The sequence below is a fragment of the Protomyctophum bolini genome (assembly GCF_963924005.1).
Source record: "Protomyctophum bolini genome assembly, chromosome: 3".
In the NCBI taxonomy this organism is placed as follows: domain Eukaryota; kingdom Metazoa; phylum Chordata; class Actinopteri; order Myctophiformes; family Myctophidae; genus Protomyctophum; species Protomyctophum bolini.
The window spans coordinates 30,211,469-30,234,933 of NC_137864.1; the positions used below are offsets into that span (position 1 = coordinate 30,211,469).

A 23,465-nucleotide genomic window follows, 5' to 3' on the forward strand; every position below is an offset into this window, starting at 1 on the left:
TGTCAATTTATGAAGGGCCCATTCAAATTTCAACATCTTGGGCCCTTCTCAAGGTGTTAATGATATGTGCAGCGGCAATTTGGTCTTATCACGGATGTAACTGCACCATCAATGGCACATACGGTCCTGAGTCCTTGGCAGGTCAGTCTTCAAGGTAAGTTTAAGTACCTAATAGCAATTCATTGGATATCGATATCGGCCAAAGTGTCTCATCGGTACATCCCTAATGTATGCCTAGTATACAGTATAGGCCTATAAGCAGTAGAGAAATTTGCCACATTTCACTTGCGGTCTCTACCACTCCCAGTCTCCCACCAGTGACCAGATAATCAGCTGTGCTGCTCATGTCATGATCCCACACATGCATGACATTACAAAATAAAGCTGACATCACTGTAAAGGAAATGGACAGGCTTTCCAATCCTCTATTACTCATTTCCAAGGGGTTTATCAATTTAGATAATAAATGTCCTCAATAAGGACACTGTCAAAATATGTTGGCACACTTCCGCATGAAATAAAAATATTGAAATTAAGTTGATAAACATTTGCGTCACGCATAAGCGTCATATTGACTCGTCCTATCACAGGAGTCCGCCTCAGCTCAAGAATTCATGTGGGCGGAGAGAGTATTCCGGTTCCGGGTGTATTACTGTTTTCGTCCAGTTTCTCTCGGGAGGATTTCTCACCTCTGATTATGATCTTAAATGAGAAAGTTGTTACGACTCACCAGTACATCAAGTAGATAACCCTTTTAACTTAAGGCAACAAAGTAAAGCCGCAAAAATGACGACCCGCTCGGAGAGGGAGAAGGCCCTAAAACTCAACGAGCAGCACCAGGCCATCCTGTCCAAAATGCTGAGGGAGGACGATAACAAATACTGCGCCGATTGTGAGGCGAAAGGTAGAGACGTTCAGCTAACACTTATTTATATCTTCATTCATGATATTTATATAATTCATAGCCCGGTCACTTATTTCAAGTCGATCTATATGTTCTATTTCAACTGGTTAAGCTAAGCTAAACAGCTAACTCATTTGTGTAGATGGCTCAGGGCAAGTCAGCTGACAACCTTCTTCCCCTTTAGCTTCGCTAAGTAGCTAGGTGGCTAACTTGTCTAAAGCTCTAGCAATATCTATCTATACAGGGCAGGGCGTTTCTAACCCACACCCCGGTCTAATGTGGTCTGATTATACATATCTAGATACAGATGTATATACAAATCTTAAAGCACAGTAACATGACCCTCCCTAACCAACGGATTTATCTCCTATTTACTGTCATTGGTGAGGAATGCAGCTTTTACCTTGGCAGGTGTGACACTGACAGTACAAGCTCATGCATGTTTACTTTAACCACCATTCATCCACCACTCCCTTTCTTCTACCATCCCTTATTATCACCCCCTTCCTTATGCTGCCCATGCCTACTCTGATCCAATTATTGATCATGTATAAGGCAAATAGCACAGTGGAAAGAGACAAGGAACAGTATTTTCTGTAGATGGTGGACGGGGTCTGTTTTTAACTCGGGACTATGCAGGGGGGGGGGGGTATCTACATTTTTTTGGGGGCAAGAATATGTTTTTTCACTTGTCATTTACTTTTATGGATACATTGTAACCCTGTTTCTAAATGGGCTATACACGTCTGCATGTTTTAATAGTGTGTCTACATACACGCAAATGCGTGTGTATGTGTGCACGCACGTGTCTTATGGAGCGCCCCCCCGCTTCTAAAAGTACCACTACAACACTGGGACTATGGGATCAGCAATTTCAGCACACTTGAACAACACACCTGGGTCATAACAAAGTGATCTTTCTCGTCTTATTTCCAGGTCCAAGATGGGCGTCTTGGAATCTTGGTGTGTTCGTCTGTATCCGGTGTGCCGGAATTCACAGGAATTTAGGGGTGCACATATCCAGAGTTAAGTCTGTCAACCTGGACCAATGGACCGCAGAACAAATTCAGGTTGGACTGCTAGTGCTACCTGACCCACACAATTGTTTTATCCACATACGATTACCATACGATGTTAATTGGTATAGGACTGCCCCCAAATATTCAATTATTTTAATGCTTATTTGACAGGTTGATTTTCAAATATAATTTCAACATTTGGATACCTCATTTTAATCATTGCATGGTGTATGCTTTCAATAGATCTGTATCTGAAACTATTTCGGCAAGGCAGGACATTGGCCAGTTTTCAGTAGGCTTGTCTTTAAATGAACACTGCAGCAATTCTTATTCTTTTTAATCTTCAACAAATAATATTAAAATGACTTCACAAGAACAATGTTGTTGTAACTAAGATATAGAGTGAGAGTGTTTGTGCAGTAACAGGGGTCTCCCTGTGTCTTATTTTCTTCAGGTATTCCACTTCATTTATTCTGTAACCTGACAGAGTTCTCTATACTGAATGGATACATTTAATTGTCATGCTGACCGTTTAAAAAACAGCTGGAGAGACATGGAGACCCCTGTTACTGAACAAACGCTATAGCTATGTGAGAATGTCAGAATATTGAACTCTTATTTTAATCAAAGAAAATCACTTGCCCTACCTTTAACTAATAATTAATCCACTGAGCTGTCACTTGCCCTACCTTTCATTAATAATTAAACTACTGAGCTGTGTTTGCAATCATTAGTATTTGTCAGATAAAATCTGATTAATTAGAACGGTTTATAACTTTGTTTGTGATAATCACGTTTATAATTGATACACAAAATTGTCTTATGAACTGTCTTTCTTCTACTGTCCTTTCGGGTCCTGTTCTACAGAGTGTAACGGACATGGGGAACACCAGGGCCAGGCAGCTTTATGAGGCCAACCTTCCAGAGAGCTTTCGCAGGCCTCAGACAGACCAGTATCCTTCACTGTCAAACCACTTACATCTTATTGCCTTTCTCTCTTCTCTGGATCCTACTCACTATATTATTTTATTTGATTCACTCTTTCTTTTCTACCACATTGTTACAGTGTCTTGTTTTTGCCACTAAGTTACCTGTTTGTTTTCCTCAACTCTGAACCTCAGAGCCGTGGAGTTCTTAATCAGGGATAAATATGAGAAGAAGAAATACTACAGCAAGAATGTGACCAATGGAGGCAGTGTATGTATAGATATTTCAACATTGTTGTTAGAAGCTGGGTGAAAACCCATGTAGCATCCTGCTTGTGAGCTGTTTACTTTATACTGTACCACTAGGAAGCGTTAATTTAAAGCCACAATCCGTAACTTTCATGACCTAGCCGCAATTTGAATCCGGGTTCCCTGCGCAAGCTATAAAGGAGAGCTTGTTTGGGAAGGTGAGATATTTACCTTTGGATTTCATTCAATATTTACCAGTAGTGGCCCTATTTGACACAACTTTACACGGTAAAATAAAGTTTTATTCCTCTAAAAAGTATGGATTGCACCAAATAAAGCCAAATTTAAAAATAATAATGGATACAAATTTGGCACATTTTTCTTTAACAGCATTTTTTTGTAGTTTGGTTACAAACAGGATGTTAACCAAAGTAGGACGGTGCAGCAGTGTTAACTGTTTGTCTTTGGTCTGATGTGAAATTCAGCAATGAATGTAAGGGAGTCCTTGTTGAATAGTGCCTTTTGTGTGGTCTCTGGTTTAGCCAATGGTTGACTTCATTTTTATGTGTCTCTAGCCAAAAGAGAAGGAGAGTAAGACGGAGAAGGAAGTAGACAGGGGGACCAAACTGTCATCTTATTCCAAGGTAAGCAGACCCAAGGTCCTTTCTGTGTTTAGTTTGCACATTCTCCCCATGTACCCTAGGGTAGTTGCTCTCGTAAAAACATGCAGTTTAGTCCTGGTCTCTATACTGCCTCTCCCTGTTCAGCCGAGGCGCCTGATGGAGGGGAAAGGAACTGGTTGGAATAACGTGTTCCTACCAGGGAAACTCCCCCTGTCGGGTGATAAGAAGCGGCCTGCTCATGCATTGAATGAAGCATGAGCTCAGTTTGCGCCTCTCCCTAGGTTGTCAGAGGGAGTAGCGCCCAGGATTACAGTTTAGGAAATTGGCACTGGGTGAAAATGTATTTTCAAAATCGTGGGATAAAAAAAATCAAGGAAATAAGTATTTTGTAATACAGGATACAGTGGGATGTGTCTTCCAAGAGGAGATTGACAAACATTTTAATCAATCATCATTTTTATGCGGCTGCCATCTGAAGGTGCTGTATAATGGTTGTCTTTGGTCTGTAATTACGGTTTAATGTTTTTGGCCAACTGCTGTACATGCCATTAGTATGGCTTTAATGCTTTAATTAATTTAATCAGAGTTTTATGCTAAAGCAAGCTATATATACACTTGTACACGTCCTCGTTGAGTATAGTGCTAGCCTATTACCATGCTTTGTAGTCACTAACCTACACATGACTACTTCATTTTCTTCAAAAGAAAAACAAAAAAACTTTTTTGTGTGTGTGGGGGTTTGTGTAGAGTGAAGAGCCCCGGACAGTCCCTAAAATCAGTCCTGTGAAGAGTTCAGAACCGGCAGTCAACCTCCTAGGCCTCGGTGAGTCTCTCCTCTTGCTGTGTTTTTCCACACTGTGGAAGTTGTGGAAAGTGATACCTGTATTGTAATAATATACTTTTAAATTATCTCTATTTCAATGAGGATAGATAATCACTCCTTATTTTGTATTTATAATGAGATGGATGGTTCAGAAAGTTGAGAAGGCAAATTTCCACCATGCCATCGACGAGCCCATAAACTGGTTTCTAAATTAATCATCAAATTGTTATATGGTACAATTAAGAAACAGCCAGTGAGTGACTTGAGTAGAAACAAGGAGAGATTGCAGATACAGTGTTCTTGTTATGTAAGCTAATGTAGCCCACCTGTAAAACCAGTTTATTCTACTCCTTGTTGCAGATGCACCGGCAGCAGTATCGACTAACAACAGTAGCACAAGTCAGAACAACGACCTGGATATATTTGGTCCCATGGTGTCCAACCCCCTCCCAGTTTCCACATCCACTGCTCAGTTTTCTCAGGTAAAAAAAACCCACATGAACTGAATCATAATTTGAAGATGCAAGGCTATGTATCTATTTTCTTGATAGTCAGTGTGCCATTTCAACATTTTCCCCATATACCATACATTTCCTTTTGTTTCTTCTTCTTTTAAAATACAGTGCATCCGGAAAGTATTCACACCCCTTCACTTTTACCACATTTTGTTTTGTTACAGCCTCATTTCAAAATTCAATTCAATTCAATTCAATTTTATTATAGTGTCAAATCACAACAAGTTGTCTCAAGACACTTTACAACCAACAAAGATCCACCCAGAGCAAGCAACATTGCGACAATGGTAACGAAAAACTCCCCTTTAGGAAGGAACGTCAGGCAGAACCCGACTCTAGGGTGGGCGGCCATCTGCCTCGACCGTGTCGGGGGGGGGGGGGGGGGGGGGGGGAGAGAGAGAGAGAGATAGACAGAGAATAGGCAGGTGGGCTCCGTGGAGGGGTCTGGTCCACATCTGGTCCAGGTCGAGCTCTGTGAGGCCGGGTCCAGGTCACACTTCTGGTGGGCTCCATGAAGAGGCCTGATCCACGGTCACACTCGGCAGTCAGTTGGGGGTTAATATTAGAGGTCCACAGAACTGCGACGGGGAGGACGAAAAGAGACTCCGGGGAGAGATTCCCCGGATGCTGGATTAGTGGCAGGCCTTACTGGAGCCTATATAGTGTATATTACAAGTACTGCTGGGAGACAAACCCACACAACAATGTACGACCATGGTATCCAGCTAGACCCGGAGACTTTGATTGATTGATTGAAATCTTTATTAACAGTTTGCAGAATTACAGTACATTTCAAGCACAAACTCAATACAAAGACTGTTAACTGTGAGTGGACGACCCAATTAAGCCTTACACTTGTTTACAACAGGGTCCACATTGTTCAATTCATCAAAACATTTAGAGACAAACAAATAGACACTTCTATGTAGTTAAAGAACAGAACAGGAATTCATCATTATAGGAAGCGAAAAGGGAAAAAAATATATATACAGTGAGGGGAACAGGGGGATAAAAGAAAACGAAAGACAGAGTGTAGGGCGCCTGCACACAACACCATGCGTTGATGCCATGTGTGCATATGTGCAGGCACCCAACACCACGTCCATACAAAAACATAGTACAATCCATAGTACAAAGACAGAGTGTAGGGCGCCTGCACACAACACCATGCGTTGATGCCATGTGTGCATATGTGCAGGCACCCAACACCACGTCCATACAAAAACATAGTACAATCCAGATAAAAATTCAGCTTTTACAGAGGCCAGTTTCGAATTGCAGCCATCCGTAGGTGCCCTTTGAGAGCAGTTTTGAAGGAGCCAAGGGATTCACATGTCTTAATGACTGTTGGTAGGGCGTTCCACATTTTGGTCGCATAGGAGCGAAAATAATTTAGCCCCTTGTTTGTGCCGAATCTGGGTTGTACATGTTTTGTTGCACTCCCTCTGGTGTTGTGGGTGTGGACTTCGTTTACATTAAGGAAGTATTTAGACAGGTACATGGGTATCTTGGTGGTGTATCGACCAGACAAGTCTGGCCATAGGCTTTGTCGTAGAGAAAGGTTTTCAACCTAGTCTTGAATGTGCAGAGCGTGTCAGCCCCACGGACCGAAGCCGGGAGAAGGTTCCACAGCTGCGGTGCCTGGGACCTAAACGCCCTGCCTCCTATTGTAAAATGGATTAAATAGTTTTTTTCCTCGTCAATCTACACACAATACCCCATAATGATGAAGTGAAAAAAGTTTTCTCAAATATTTAGTTAATTTATAAAAAATTACACCTGTGTGAACTGAGTGGTGCAGCTCCCCCCCCCCCCCCCCCCCATATCTCTCTCTCTCTCTCTCTCTCTCTCTCTCTACTATCCCTCTCTCTGTTTCTGGCGCCCCCTACTGGTACCCTATAGTCATATACTGGTGCTCATGGGTACATGACCACATACATAGGTGTACACAGACTTTGCTGGTTGTAGGAGTGGTTGCACCACTCAAAAATAAGAAACTGAAAAAACACATGTACACCAGTAAGACGCGCAAACGCGGGAAGCGAACGCAGCTGAGACCCTGCAGATCATGTCTGTCTGTGTGTCTGTCCCGCTGTTACTGTATATGTGGACCTGGCCCCTTTTGTGCCCATATATGGAGCTGAGTGGACCTGGCCTCTTTTGTGCCCATATATGGAGCTGAGTGATTGCTGATGCAACACACTCCATATTTGGACGTATAGCGGGTCAGACAGACACACACACAGACAGACATGATCTGCTAGGTCTCATAGTAAGTGCTCACTGCGTTCACCTTTGGCAGCAATTACAGCCTTAACACTTGTTGGGAATGATCCTACAAGCTTGGCACACTTGAATTTGGGGTATTTTCCCCCTTTTTCTCTGCAGATCCTCTCAAGCTCTGTCAGGTTAGACGGGGAGTATCGCTGCACAGCTATTTTCTGGTCCTTCCAGAGATGCTCAATGGGCTTCAAGTCTGGGCTCTGGCTGGGCCACTCAAGGACTTTCACAGAGTTATCCTAAAACCAATCCTTCATTATCTTAGCTGTGTGCTTGGGGTCGTTGTGCTGTTGGAAGGTGAATCGTTGACCAAGTCGGAGGTCCTGAGCGCTCTGGAGCAGGTTTTCATCCAGGATGTCTGTACAATGCTCCATTCATCTTTCCCTCTATCCTGACAAGTCTCCCAGTTCCTGCCGTTGAAAAACATCCCCACAGCATGATGCTGCCACCACCATGCTTCACCGTAGGGATGGTATTTGCCAGGTGATGAGCGGTGCCTGGTTTCCTCCAGACGTAACGCTTGGCATTCAGGCCAAAAAGCTCTATTTTGGTTTCATCAGACCAGAGAATCTTGTTAATAATGGTCTGAGAGTCGTATAGGTGCCTTTTGGCAAACTCCAAGCACGCTGTGACGCCCGGCTGTCATGTGCCTTTTATTGAGGAGAGGCTTCGGTCTGGAGGAAACCAGGCACCGCTCATCACCTGGAAAATACCATCCCTACGGTGAAGCATGGTGGTGGCAGCACCATGCTGTGGGGATGTTTTTCAACGGCAGGAACTGGGAGACTTGTCAGGATAGAGGGAAAGATGAATGGAGCAATGTACAGACATCCTGGATTAAAACCTGCTCCAGAGCGCTCAGGACCTCCGACTTGGTCAACGATTCACCTTCCAACAGGACAACAACCCCAAGCACACAGCTAAGATAATGAAGGATTGGTTTTAGGACAACTCTGTGAAAGTCCTTGAGTGACCCAGCCAGAGCCCAGACTTGAATCCCATTGAGCATCTCTGGAAGGACCTGAAAATAGCTGTGCAGCAACACTCCCCGTCTAACCTGACAGAGCTTGAGAGGATCTGCAGAGAAGGGGGAAAATACCCCAAATCCAAGTGTGCCAAGCTTGTAGGATCATTCCCAAAAAGTCTTAAGGCTGTAATTGCTGCCAAAGGTGCCTCAATTTAGTACTAAGTCAAGAGTGTGAATACTTATGTACATGTGTTTTTTCAGTTTCTTATTTTTTTATAAATTAACTAAATATTTGAGAACTTTTTTCACTTCATCATTATGGGGTATTGTGTGTAGATTGATGAGGAAGAAAACGAATTTAATCCATTTTGAAATGAGGCTGTAACAAAACAAAATGTGGTAAAAGTGAAGGGGTGTGAATATTTTCCGGATGCACTGTATGTTCTTTCACATCAGGACATTGTAATGATCATTATCATGATCATAAAAGAAAATATATTTCTCTAACCCTGTGCCAATGTTGGCACCTGTGCTTAACATTGCCTACCCCGAATAGGGAAGTTTAGTTTTCAAGAATTGAAAGGTTTCATTTCCTATAAGGGAAGTTGGTTTGCAGACATGATTTACAATACCTCACATAAAGAATCTCGTGTACAGACCATTTACAAGCTGTCCTGCCCGGAAAAATCTTTTATCTACAGATAGGAATGTTTTGGTGCACTGCTAAAAAGTGATCCCCTATAGTCTATTGTATTTGTATTTCACACTCAACACTTTTATTTGAAAATGTAATCTTTTAATTATTTTGAATTGCTTAACTTAACATTGTAATTACAGTATTAACTGCAATTTCACATTACATTTTTTTGTGATGTAGGATGCACTACTTTTTGAGGTTGGGCTAATCTCATGGATTTGTACTTTTTTTTTTTTTTTTTTTTTTTTTCTAAAATTTTATCCCACGATTTTGTAACCCAGTTTTCTTTTTCACCCAGTGCCAATTATCTAATGTAATCCTGGGCGCACTTCCTCTGCCAACCTGGGGGTTGGATTTGTACTCTTATTGACTAAGAGAAAATGTTTGCAAAAGCAGAAAAAACCTGCAGTGCTCCAGATTAGATGAATAGTCTAAAGTACAAGGCTCAATAATGCAATAGGAATGAAGAGGTAGCCAGCCCAGCACACAATCCTTTTCACATGTTTTATTTACCTTTTATTTACAACGGACGGCCGTGTTTCAACCTGATAGGCCTTCCTCGGGCCTTGCTCACGCTGACTAAGGCCTATCAGGATTGAGGAACGCGTCCGTTCCGTTGTCTGTCCATCCGGTAAATTAACATGTGAAAAGGTCATTCATTGTGTGCTGGCTACCTCTTCATTCCTACTCTTATTCACTGACATTGTAACATCATGGTGATATGCCCCGGTGCCATTATATCACAACATAATGTTATCTCATTGACCTAAATGGCATTATTTCAACAAGGATAAGATGATTAAAAAAGGTTATGTTTGTAGGAGTGCAGTGACAGTGACAGATTGCTTTACCTGGGGTTACATCTTCTGATAATTGTACTTGTCTCATTGTACTTGTTGACATGAAATAATCCCGTCTAGTGTTTCATTAGCACGAATGTGACAAAATAGTCTACAGCTTGTTGTTACACTGCTGATCATGAACACGTTGAAACTAAGAATACGGTAAAGATACCAAGGACTCGACAGTGATGTCACTGTTATGCAACACAGAAGTAGTACGGACTTGAAGCCATTTATAAACAAGTTGTCTTAATACCACAAAACAATTTTCCCTTGTGGATAATAAACACATCCAATCTACCGGGTCGGCAGTCAAGCGTTGGCTCTTGTGTCCACCAGGTGGCAGGTAAAGAGATGCATTATGAATATGAACATACCTATCGGGAGCAGCGTTCCTAAATAACATTATCTGCATCTAGCCATAAGATAAATGTGTTCATATCATGCTAACGTAAATCACGACCACGCGTGCTATATCTGGATTTTGCGGGAATGCAAATCTTGAATTGCATCTTAAAACCCTGTTTTCCATTCATCTACTCATTTCTACTCTGTAGGCTAGCATCACTGACCCTGCCAGCACCCCAACACAAGCTCCAGCAGGTGTCCCCAGTACAGTCTCTGGCCAAGCAGAGCTGGACCTGTTCAGTGAAAGTAGCAACAGTAAGGCAGAGGACACGACCAAGAAACCTCTGTCCAAGGACTCCATCCTGTCCCTATATGGAACAAGCAGTGTGCCCCAACACTGCCAACAGACACCCACAGGTTAGCATTCAAAAAGGTCAACCAGACAAAGAGTTTTCCCTTAGTACCACGTGAACCCTAGCATCCCTATTCTGATGCGAATGTTTGGCTTAATTAGTCTATTGACTGTAGGTTATTAATTACATATTTAGGTTGTATGATCCCTTTAAAGGTTTTATGACATTCATTTTCATTTATTTTTCTTTTTCTTTTTTCTTTTAGGTTTTATGACCTCGATTACACCCAAAAAACCTGAACTTTGAACATTCAGTGGATTATCTGTGGTCTGAAGTTTTCTTTGGGGTTTGGAAGCCTTTTGAGCTACAATGAAAACAGGCAAAACAGTGACATCTGCTGGCAAATCCCATTGACATATATGGGATTTGCAGGATCTTGCATCACAAACAGCAGGAAAATCAGAGCACCTGTTTGAGCCAGAAAACCCCAGATCACAGAAAATCTACTGAATGTTAAAAGTTCATGTTTTTTGGGTGCAATTGACATTAGAAAACCTAAAAAAAATAAGAACAATTCCAAAACCTTTTTTTAATGTCACAATCCCTTTAAACATATTTTCTCTTGTTGCAAACCTTTCTTTGTAAACTAACTATTTCTTCCATATCTCTTCTCTTACCCCCTGCAGCTGGTATGTTCATGGGTCCATCGCAGATGCCATTTCCTGTCCAGGCTACAGCTGGTTACCAGGCCTACCCTGGTATGGGTGCAGCCCCACCAACCACAGTCATGGGTGCCATGATGGCTCAGAGTGGGGCAGCCATGATGCCACCAAACGCTGGCATGATGGTCGGTATGACGATGCACAATGGCTTCATGGGTAATGCCCCCACTGCAGCTGGAGTGATGGGCATGGCACCCAGGATGATGGGACCACAGGGGGGGCCGATGCCTGGCATGGTGCCTGCCCAGGGCATGTACGCAATCCAGCCTGGGCAACAGGCGCAGTGGAGCATGGGGCAGGTAAGGTGTTGCAGTTATAGTACTATGCTAAATGGGTTGGGGTTTTTTGGTAAGGTATTGTCAAGGCATCCCTTGTCTCTTTTGGTGACATGATAGCAGTAGGCATATGTTTGTCAGTGGCTGTGCACGCCACCTTGCGTGGCAAGAAGAACACTACATTTAGAAATCTCCAGATTATTGGTAACCTGAGGCCTCCATTTGTCTGGTATCGCAAGATTTATCATCTAAAAAGGTTATATGAGTCACATGAGTAAAAAATAAGCTGCTGATGAAGTAAAAGAAAAAAGGAGAGCGAATTAATTCCCAGGAGGAAATGCAGGTGTCAAAGCAGCAATAGTGAGAATGAAACATAGGAGGAGGTACTGGTAAAAGTCCCAAAACCAAGATAAATAAGAATAAAAATACTAAGCTGCTCAATGCTCATCAGTGATCGTGTGTGGTCTGTAAATAAACTCTACAGTGAATATATGAACATATAATTATTGCGAACGCAGTGATTGCGAATGCAATGAGCACTTACTATGAGACCTAGCAGATCATGTCTGTGTGTCTGTCCGTGTGTCTGTCCCGCTATCCAAATATGGAGTGTGTTGCATCAGCAATCACTCAGCTCCATATATGGGCACAAAAGGGGCCAGGTCCACTCAGCTCCATATATGGGCACAAAAGGGGCCAGTGATTTGTTTGTTGTGGACCTGGCCCCTTTTGTGCCCATATATGGAGCTGAGTGCGTTCGCTTCCCGCGTTCACGCGTCTTACTCGTATTTATAGCTATATGTCCATCGCCACTGAACACAGTATATGCATGTATGGGTAAATGGGGGCTGGCAATATATCGATATGAGATCAATATCATATGAGAGACTATCGTCTAGGATTTTGGAGATCGTAAATAAGTCTTGCCTTTTCCTGGATTTGAAGGCTGCACTACAGTAAAGTGAAAACCTTCCTTTGCATTTGTAAAAGATGTCATTCCTTCCCTACAGTCTACTGCTGTAGTTATGGCAGTACATTGAGTTATGCTGTGGTTTTAATGTAGTTTCTCTATCTCTCCCCCTTCCCCTCATTTCCTCATTTTCTTTCTCATGCCCTCTTGGCAGATCAACCAGCAGATGTCAGGGATGAGTTTTAATGGAGCCGGGGGTCAGATGGCCTTCGGTCAGCCTGCCTCGGCTATGGGAGGCTGGGCCACTGCTGCAGCCTCTGGTCAGACCCTCAGCACCCAGCTGTGGAAATGAACCTTCCAGGGGTCGGAGGTCATTGCTAGGGCAGCATAAAGAGTAGGGAAGCAACACCACATCCGCATCTCTGCACCCTGCTATGAACTGATGGATGAACTGCCCGTTTCCAAATATGACCGCCCCTCAGAACATGCAACTTGTATCTCTCTCTTTCTCTCTCTCTCTTTCTATTGTGTGAGTGAATTGGGAGTCATTCAGCATTGCAGGCTCAGCATTTTATGCCTGCTGTATGTTTTTTGGATCATAACATTTATTTTCCTTTTTTGGAAAAAGAAGATATAATAAAATACAGTCCCGATAAAAAAACAACATTGACAACATATCGGAGAGGAAAAAAATGCTGCAGGACCAGTTACACAAGCTTTTATTGTATCACTGTATCATTCTGAGATAATACAAAATTTAAAAGAATAGTATTTAATGGGAGAAGATGTGGTTACCATGTCTGTCAATACGGCTCCCGTATGTACAGCGCTGTATAACCTCTTTTAAAAGTACCTGTGGTTCCCCTATAAAAAATAAAGTATGATAATCCAATAATGTTGCTTTAACGAGTTTTCTATAATTGATCTCTTGGCTTGCACTGTTTTGCAGAATGTACAATTCTTTAGTCTTATAAACAGTACAATATCCAAAATCATACTATACAGTCTAATATCATGATATGGATATAATATTGATATTAGGGATACCCAATCAAGTTTTTCTTGCTCCTGATCCGATCATTTGGAAATGACGTGATCGGATCCACACTACCCTACTTATAAAGGAAATACGTTTTAACGTTTTATTAATGCATTACATGAAAAGGTGGCTGTGTTATTTTATTCACTTCAGGAATTTTCATTATTATAGTCTGTTCAATTTGTAGTTTTACATTTGTAGTTCTGTTTCCATCAATGGTTCTAATCCCTGCTCCTGTGGGACCTCAATACTATAGTATATATTTTTTCTCTCGCCTGCCTGCACTGCTGCTAGTGTTCTTTCCTGGCCAGATTTCCTGGTACTGCTGTTTTTTATTCCTTCCTGGTAGTTGATTAGTGCAGTAGTAGTTCTCAAACATTGTCAGTTTCAGTACCCACTTTGCCTGACGAGAAAATGTTGCTTAGAGAACTAAGAGAAAAGCATAGCTAGTATATGATGCTGTGATTGAATTGCACCTTTTGGATTTGGAAGATTACAAAATGGCTTGAGAGTTGCAATGTGTGCCCCCTCAGTAGTTCCTACAAGTATTGCTTTCTATTCAATAACAGTTGTATGAGTCAAGTTTTCATTTAATTTGTTGTAACACTTCACAGATTAGGTAATATAGGAAACCATCAATATCGGGGGTAGAACAGAAAACCAGTAGTACCAGTTGTACTTTAGGATACCAGTAGATAAGAAGCAGTACCAGGGGTACTGATAGGATGGGAAACCAACAATACTATGGCTACCACAGACCAGAGTTAAGAACAACTGTAAATATCCTCTTGGTGTTATTACCTAGGAGGTTAGGCTGAAATCCACCACTAGATGGAGGTATTATACCACCACAAAACCTTAACCTAGGGCCTAGGTAGTAGGACCCCTTTAATTTAGGGTTGACGCCACATCAACTTAACCTACAGTACCCAATGCCATTTGTCACAAACCATGCTCTCCTATGCACCAGCTTTTTTCATTATTTGTGTTGCTATAGTGCATACAATGGTTGTTTATTCCTTTTTGCCAATCTTTGGGGATGAACTAAACCCAAACTCTGGGGGATTTGGAAAATGTGAGTCATACTTTTTTAACCACTACCAGTTTGGTTTAGGAAAGTGTACCTCACTGTATGTTCTGTGGCTATAGTGTTGTTCAGTTGTTCCTTCAGTGGGTTGCACAGTGCCCTGGCTCTGGGTACTGGACACATTTACATGATGTCAAGGACGATGTATGTGTTCTCTTTTGTTGAACTTTGAATATTATGTCTGTGGAACAATGGCTAACAACTTAACAAGGCACTCAGCATGTTTGTTGTTACTGTTGTGCAGTACAGAGCACATGCAGTGTATGTGCTGGTGAGCTGACACCAGGCACTGGGAAAGTAAGAACCTTGGATAACATAACAACATCCAGTCTTTCCACTTTATGCCAATTTTTTATGTTACTAATTACCACCTCTTCTTTCATTTCAACCTTTAGTTTCAAAGCTTTCATGTTGTGGTACACTGTGCTGTGCCAATTGCAACACTAATTATAGGCAAAATGTTACTAATCCATTATAACTACTTTAATCTGTAGCCAAATGGCTCTATGTCGACATTTAGAGTTCTGCATCTGTGTAAAAGGTCGAGAAGAGTGTTGATCAGAGTTTGAACCAGTTCAGCCTTATACAAATCCCACCATTATACAGTACACAGTTACTGTAGGCTAACTTCAAATACCAGGTCCAGAAAATATTCCTGAGACCATTAAACGAGGGGTACCTATTTGGTGACGGGGATATTAAAACTGACACATTTATGTGTTCCCGTTGCAATGTAGATGCTGTGCAAATGGTTTCAAAATTCACGTACAAATAATACTTGGCCTTGCTGTTAAAGCTTTTTGAAACATACTTGATGTTGTTCCACTGCTGACTCTCAAGTCTCAACACTTTGAGAGCCCAGGCAGATGTTTCCAACTTTCACAGCTACTTCTGATGCTGTAGCCCTGTCTGAGACCTTTAGCAAAGAGGCTAAGCATTCCTCTCGGCTTCTGTGTCAAACTTATAACACATGTAACCCAGCACTGAAGTATATTCTTCTCTCTATCTTTCTTCAGCCATTTGTTGGCCTCTCAAATAGCAGTACTTTCTGTTCTCTCTTTGTCCTGTGGTTAGAGATATCAAGGTTTAGGTTACTGTACTTGTACTTTTCAGAGAATTCTCAAAAATGTGGTTGGTAGTGGTACATATACGATAGCAGCATTTCTATTTTATACATGGATACCAAAATGTTTTGCTTTAATTGTAAAAGCTTTGTTTGCGGATAAAGGAAATGTGTCGGTTCAGTTGCCTTCATGCAATACTGCAACTACATTTTCAATAGGAACTGTGTGGAATGTCCAATACAGTACATGCAAATTGACACCCCGGTGTGCTGAACCTGAGCCAAGATGTGTCATATGGAAATAAGGACGTGAGGACTCCCTCGAAAACCGAAAAATATACAATACACTGTTTATGCAGTAAGAGGGAGTGGACCCCTCACTAGGGTCTCAAAAGATAACACGCCTCTCTTTATGACACTGCATCATTCATATTGATCATATTGATCACCTTCCATAGTCTGTGTTCATAAAAAGGCACAAAGTACAACACCAATACTTAAGAACTCTGTGAACAGAGCTGGCTTTGTTCTGTTGGTCACTGTTTGCATTCCCAGTCCATGTTACGAAATGTTACCAGGCAACAAGGACTCCTGCAGACTTAGACATACTCCATGTAACATTGTGTTTAGAGTTGCCAGGGCAAATATTAGTCACCAAAGTTGGGCGTGTCCTGTTTGAAAAGTCCTTTCACTGTATCTCATGGGTCATTAACTTTGTTGTCACTGAACTTGCACTTTTCTTTGTTTTTTGGTGTGTTTCATTTAGTAACCATTTAGTATGTTACATGTGGTAACACAGGGTGGTGTATTTGTACTGTATGTGAGCTGCTGCCATAATGGAAAGCTTTCCTGCTTACACCATGTCCTGACTCCTGACTAATACTGTCCTTGAGCTACACACTGAACCCCTACCATTGTCTGATCGATCACAGTTCGTGGCTCCAGATAAGAGCTATAAGCATAGTGAAGAACAATATAAAATAAAAAAGAATGCATGGCCGAGACCCGTCTTCAGGTCCGTTCCCAGCATGGGATGTTCCATAATGGGAGTTGTGAACCATTGTTCACCCCTTCCTGACAAAAGTACCCTCCCCCATATTATAGTTTGGTTGGTATGACAACTGTGTAAACACTGGTCACTGGAAAAGATACTGTGGGTTCATGTTTCATCTGGCTGTGGACTGTCCACATTTCCCCAAAAAAAGTTGCCTTGGCTTAAAGTTCACTTAACAACACAGGAAGGTAGACTTCACCAGCAGATTTATTTTTCAGAGACATCAAGTCACACAAACAAACACGGGGGCACACTCATAACAGACATTTCCTTCGATTCGACAAATGTTCCATACTTTACTTTACTTTTACTTTACTTTACTTTTTACTTTAACACAACACTCTCTCTTCAGGTCTTATAAGTGGCAATCTTCATTTCATCTCCTGTAACAGCTTGAGTTTGCAAGTTTGTGTTTGAGTGTGTCTGAGTTTGTCCATGTGTGTATCTTCTGAGAAATGCTTGTTCTGCCAGTAGGTGCTCCTAGCTGGACGAACGCACTGTGGTGGTTGTGACTGTGGTCTTGGCTCCCCCTGTAGAAAGAAATACAGATCATTATACCAGTGTTATAACAAAGATTACACTGTAAAATAATGCTTGGTTATATATATATTGTGTGTGTGTGTGTGTGTGTGTGTGTGTGTGTGTGTGTGTGTGTGTGTGTGTGTATATATATATATATATATATATATAAAACATTTTATAGTGTTAAATGGTTGCTTACCTGAAGGCCTACAGCAGGGACAGGAAGAAAAGAACAGAGGAAAATAGATGTTAAGAGGTGTTTTCTGAATTCCAGTGACATATGCAAGACTGCAGAGTACAGTTGACCTTATGCTCTAACAGTTAAAGTCTGACTACAGGTTAAGTTTGTGGACTTATCAATTCATGTAATTGACTGACCCCATTCAGTTCAGACAGTTCTGTCTGTCTCTTCTTTTCCTATCACTCTCATTTCAGACATGCTTGTAACAACTTGGATTTGAGTCCTTATGGCTTGGTTCACCTGCCATTGTTTGAGTCTGTACTGTCCATGTGCTGAACTCTGTGTAATTAAATAATGCCTTTTAGAGAAAACTGTAAATGTTTACCTAGACTCCTCTCCTTCCAGGAGACTCCTGTACATGGCGATCTCAGCCTCCAGCCTGGTCTTGATGTCCAGCAGCATTCTGTATTCCTGTCCCTGCTGCTCCGTGCTGGAACGCACGTTACCCAGCTCTGACTCTAGCATGTGGATCTGTTCTTGGTATGACTGTAGCATGGCTCCGTAGCGTGCCTCTGTCTCTGCCACAGTGTTTTCTAGTGCCCCTTTCTGTAAAAGAGCAGAGTGTGTTTAAAAGACATGAAAATGTACAACCATCATCATTTATTTTATTAGTATTTTATGTCATTACGAAACGTCCGGTGAGAAACCTCTATAATGGGATTGAACAGACATTCTCTAAGAACAATTATTCACCAGCTTCAGCTTTCATGGCTGCTGAGTAAGGATTCTAAACTAGTATTGGTTATTTAAACAATCTCCACCCTGGAGCCACTATGCGAGACATTTACAGCTTGTCTGTGTTTGGATAGATTACTGCAGTAATGGTCTGCAGGGGGTATTCAACATAGATCAGACACGCGTACTTAGTGGTTTTCTTTTTTGTACGGAAACACTGTACTGTACTGTGGATTACTGCCCCACAAAGACACAGTAGGCCTATATGTACTTTTTGTTCTTTTTGTATATGTACTGTACTGTACTGTATGAGTAAGTGTTAGTGGTAATGACTGGTGTCTAGCATTTCCAAATGATAAAGAACAGAACTCTACTGTACAGTACTTGCATCAGGGTGGCTGTTCTGTGTTGAATGATTAACCCCAGTTGGGTCATGATAGCCCAAGGGAGTACAGTTTTGGGTTGTCCAGTTCTCCACATTCCTTTTCACTTTGCTCATGCTCTGTTCTGTCTTCCAGAGTAGAAGCAGATGGCCTTATAACGTCAGGCTTACAGAACCCTTCCACTCTAAATAACTCTTCTTCTCTCGCCACCCCACACCAACCCCCCATCCCTCACCAAATCCTCCTCTTGCGCTAATATGTATTAAAACCTTGTTCCTTCGTCTCTCAGTAGTTTATTTTGGCCTCAGTGTAAACTCTATGCCACCGTTCATCACAATCTGTTCCTCCATGCGTTCACACATAGGGAAAGGCTAATGGATGTTTTGTTCAAATAAGGCAATATGTTGAATTCTGAAGAGTTGGCGTGTGCTCTGGAGTTGTTTAACTTTTATTTGTCATGGGCAATTTAACTCTCCATGGATGCTCTTTTATGGCAATGCTACAATTTACACGCATACATTTTGACAAATTTGTTGGTAGTCAACTATACTACTGAGGATCTCCACAGGAGGGAAGGAGGGTTGGGTGCCTTGCTCTTGGACACCTCAACAGTAGTTTTTAAGGGAGATGTGTTTCCATTTCACTTTAACCACACACACATTTAGAGCCATAAACTTTAGGATGGTAAGACTGCTTCTATAACCTCATTTTCCACACTCTCCCACCCTCAGTGTGTTGTTGTGTATCTCTCTCACCATGCTGAACCCTCAGTGTGTTGTTGTGTATCTCTCTCACCATGCTGAGCCCTCAGTGTGTTGTTGTGTATCTCTCTCACCATGCTGAACCCTCAGTGTGTTGTTGTGTATCTCTCTCACCATGCTGAACCCTCAGTGTGTTGTTGTGTATCTCTCTCACCATGCTGAGCCCTCAGTGTGTTGTTGTGTATCTCTCTCACCATGCTGAACCCTCAGTGTGTTGTTGTGTATCTCTCTCACCATGCTGAGCCCTCAGTGTGTTGTTGTGTATCTCTCTCACCATGCTGAACCCTCAGTGTGTTGTTGTGTATCTCTCTCACCATGCTGAACCCTCAGTGTGTTGTTGTGTATCTCTCTCACCATGCTGAGCTGTGACTGCAGTTCGATCTCCAGGCCCTGCATGGTACGCCGCAGGTCGTTGATCTCTGTCTTGGATGTCTGGACGGTTTCTGTGACCATGGCCACCTCCTTGTTCAGGGTCGCAGACTGCAACGGGACGCATACATTTGTTTTATCACAATTTTATTGTAAATTGAGGGCAGCCGGGGATGTTCACAGCTTGTCTGTAGCTACTATATGGTTCATTTGTTTGATACATGTTGCTTTAATTATTGAAACATGATTTATCTCTGAATAATACCATATTTATTTTCCCTACAATTACATTTCCTATTGTCTTAATTCAATTCTTGAACTTGTCTCAAGTTACATAATACATAATCCCAGTGAAGGTCTTGTGTGGTCTAATTCACAGATTATAGATAAATAGGCCTAGTTAAATACCAGTCTGCAGGGCACCACTAGAAAGACAGGATTAAGTGATAGGTGTTGTGTTGGGGCTTCGGGCGTGGTTTTGTCTTCCTACCTGGTTATTAAACCACAACTCCTGGTCTCTGCGGTGTTTGTCTGTGATTCCTTCATACTGGGCCCTGACGTCCTCCAGGATCTTGCTGAGGTCTTGCTGTGGTGCAGCATCAACCTCCACATTGACCGTGCCTGAGAGCTGAGAACGCATAGCTGCCAGCTCCTGTGGATGCAAGGAAAATGTGAGTAAGTAACAGATCCAGAATCCATTGTTATACTCTCTGAGTTAAATTAACATTTGGGATTTAGTGTCTGTTATTGAGTGCTCAAAGGTTTCCCGTTCTCATGGAAAGAATGTCGTTGAAACGGAAATTGTCCTATAAAATCAGCTACAGACTTCTCTAGCTCCAAGCCAAACTCCCCACACGGCCTTGACTAACACTAGAAGAACATCCTGTCTGTGTACATACTGTAGACTGTGTGATGGTGAACACCAACCTCAGCATGGTTCTTCTTGAGGTAGGCCAGCTCATCCTGCAGGCCTTCAATCTGCATCTCCAGCTCAGCCTTGGTGAGGGTCGTCTGATCCAACAGACGTCGCAGGTTAGCGATGTCCGCCTCCACTCCTTGACGCATCATCATCTCATGGTCAAACCTAATTGGATGGGGCGAGATGAGAGAACATGAGATATGTTTCAAATGAGATCAGATTGACCTAATCCACTTAAGTGCTGTGGCTGTGCAAGGATGAAACAGGCAAGAAGTGGACATTTCCATGTCTGTTCCGTACTCTATTGATGTAGCTATCATATATGCTAATGGTGATCAGTACCTACAGTACTAGGGACCTAGTTAAATGGAAACAGGGGGGTTGGTGATAGAGGGTGTGTGGGGATATGGAGTGGGCACTTCCTATCCCAGCTGTTTGGTTTAGTTAGGTCCACAAGACCTCCAGAAGGCTCAACAGTGCATTGTCATCCTAGACCCACAGTCCCACACCCACTCCGGCGGCGGTGGCTCAGGGGTAGAGTGCCTGGATGGGAACCGCAAGGTTGCCAGTTCGAACCCGGGCTCCCCCAGAGTTACTGTCGAAGTGTCCTTGAGCAAGACACTGAACCCCTAATTGCTCCCGATGTGCTAGTTGGTGCCTTGCATGGTTTCCGCTGCCATCGGTGTGTGAATGGGTGAATGTAATGCACAATCTATGTAAAGCGCCTTGGATAAAGGCGCTATATAAATGCACCATTTACCATTTACCATTTACCACTCCTTACCCATTTTCAAAATCGAACCAAACCTCTGTGCATTTGCAGCACACTTATGCAACCCTGACATCACAGCCACTCTCACTTAGTACCTCCCGTTTTGTACAACAGGACCATACAGGGGCAACACAATACATCTAGACTATTTATCACAACATATTATGTCAAATGTGTACTCACAAAGTGCTATTATGTGTTTAGTTTCAATTTGTGTCTGTATGGGTGTGAAGAGTCTCTTGCTTACTTGGTCTTGAAGTCATCAGCAGCCAGTTTAGAGTTGTCGATCTGCAGCAGGAGGTTGGCGTTGTTGATGGTGGCACCATTAATCTTAAAGAGATAGAGAAGTTAGAACCATTGGTTATTTATCAGTGGACAATAGACACATCGCAATGTCGATAGATCGGAAAATAGTACACAAATTGTCTGAATTGTCATTGGTCATTTTCTTTAACTTTCCTAAAAGGGTTAATTGTGCAATGACAGAATTCTCTGTTTATGCTGTGACTGCTTCCCCTTTTGATTGAACGCCCACCTGTGAGTCAGTTGTTTTATGTCTCACATTAGATACTGTATATTCTGAGATATCTTGGCATGCAAAGCAATCCTAGGGAGTTTCTTGTGACTAATATGTGACTTGTACAGGTATAAATGACAAGTCATTGTATATTGCTAAGGTTTGAATACTTCTATGCCGCATACAACTGATTCAGATAGAACTGTCTGTCTTCACTGTATAAATACTGTAAATGGCTAACATTTATTTTCCAACCCATGGCAATGATTAACAGCAAGCATTACTTGCTCCATACGTAACATAAGATATAGTATAGAGACTGGTCAAAGCCCAATACTGCATTTATCTACAGTTATTTATCACTGTACCTAACCCTGTTCAGTGGCCTGTTAGGCAACAGTTCTGACCACTGTTCCCAACCCTGGGGTTGGAACAGTGGTTCCTACTTCCTACCTTGTCCTTGAGATCATTGATGATGGCCCAGTAGTTGCTGTAGTCCTTCTCGGCGGCGGGTCCCTTCTGCTCATAGTACTCTCTGATCTTCACCTCCAGCTCGGTGTTGGCCTTCTCCAGGTTGCGCACCTTTTCCAGGTATGTCGCCAGGCGGTTGTTGAGGTTGTTCATGGTGGCCTTCCCGTCGGTCCCAACTTGGTGGTCGACGCCGTCGGCCAGGTCAAAGCCGCCGCCATATCCGCCGCCATATCCGCCGCCATATCCGCCGCCATACCCAGAGGAGACGTTACGGACGCTGGATGAGGAGATGCGGTTGCCACCATGCATGCTCATGCCGGACACGCTGTAGGCTTTGGGGGCGGAGGAGACGTAGCCCACACGGCGCTGGGAAATGATGGATCCCCCTCCTCCACCCATACCCATGCCCATTCCACCACCCATACCCATGCCACCACCCATACCCATGCCACCACCCATACCCATGCCCCTGTTGCCGCTGCTGGAGCTGTAGCTGTAACTTGTACGAGTAGACATGCTTGCTGGATGTGCTGATCAGGAGATGAGAAGAAGAGAGGAGAGGACCGTTATACAGCTGCAGGCTTTCAGAACCACTGTGGAGATGGATGGGAGCAGGCCGGCTCCTCATATACTGGCTGGCTCTGGGGGGGAGGGACCGGATCGGGGAGGACGTTGGAGGGAGGAGGGGACAGCAGAGAGAGTTTGAGACTGGAAGGAGGGAGGGAGCGGAGGAGAAGGGAGGGTGATGGAGGGAAGGAAAGGGAAGAGAGGAAGGGAGGGAGGGAGGGAAGGACGGAAAGAAAGAGAAGGGAGGGTGATGGAGGGAGTTTTTAGCTTTTGCAGTGCAGCGATAGCCTTGGCACCGCCACAGTAGATTTCACCCCAGTGAGGGAACCTTTATGGAATGTGCATGCATGCACATGCACGCGCACGTGCGTGTGCGTGCATGCGCGAGTGTGTGTGTGTGTGTGCTGTGCACGTGCATGAGAGAGGATATAGAGTTCCCTAATCTCTGCTGAAATTGTGTGTGTGTGTGCGCGCACACACACACACACGTGTATACTTTTACAGTAAGTCCCTGCCAGTCCCTGGTACAGAGTTCATTATGATATTTGCTAAGAGAGTGGTATCCTTCTAAT

The 23,465-nt window shown here is 42.9% G+C and overlaps 2 protein-coding genes across 2 annotated transcripts; one reads left to right on the forward strand and one right to left on the reverse strand.

The window, feature by feature from the left end:
- Positions 1-632: 632 nt before the first annotated feature.
- On the forward strand, positions 633-13,348 carry LOC308312759 (stromal membrane-associated protein 1-like). Its single transcript, XM_080759467.1, has 10 exons — positions 633-904; positions 1,841-1,974; positions 2,791-2,876; positions 3,045-3,120; positions 3,674-3,742; positions 4,469-4,544; positions 4,905-5,026; positions 10,403-10,610; positions 11,233-11,567; positions 12,668-13,348. Exons 1-10 carry the CDS (start codon positions 787-789, stop codon positions 12,803-12,805), a joined length of 1,362 nt encoding a protein of 453 aa, XP_080615593.1. The 5' UTR covers positions 633-786; the 3' UTR covers positions 12,806-13,348.
- A 3,537-nt stretch (positions 13,349-16,885) lies between these two features.
- On the reverse strand, positions 16,886-22,929 carry LOC308313230 (keratin, type I cytoskeletal 19-like). Its single transcript, XM_080760224.1, has 6 exons — positions 22,309-22,929; positions 21,586-21,668; positions 20,575-20,731; positions 20,138-20,299; positions 19,633-19,758; positions 16,886-18,005 (listed from the first exon to the last, which is right to left on the reverse strand). The coding sequence occupies exons 1-6, from the start codon at positions 22,840-22,842 to the stop codon at positions 17,781-17,783; spliced, it is 1,287 nt and encodes a 428-aa protein (XP_080616350.1). The 5' UTR covers positions 22,843-22,929; the 3' UTR covers positions 16,886-17,780.
- Between the last annotated feature and the right edge of the window lie 536 nt (positions 22,930-23,465).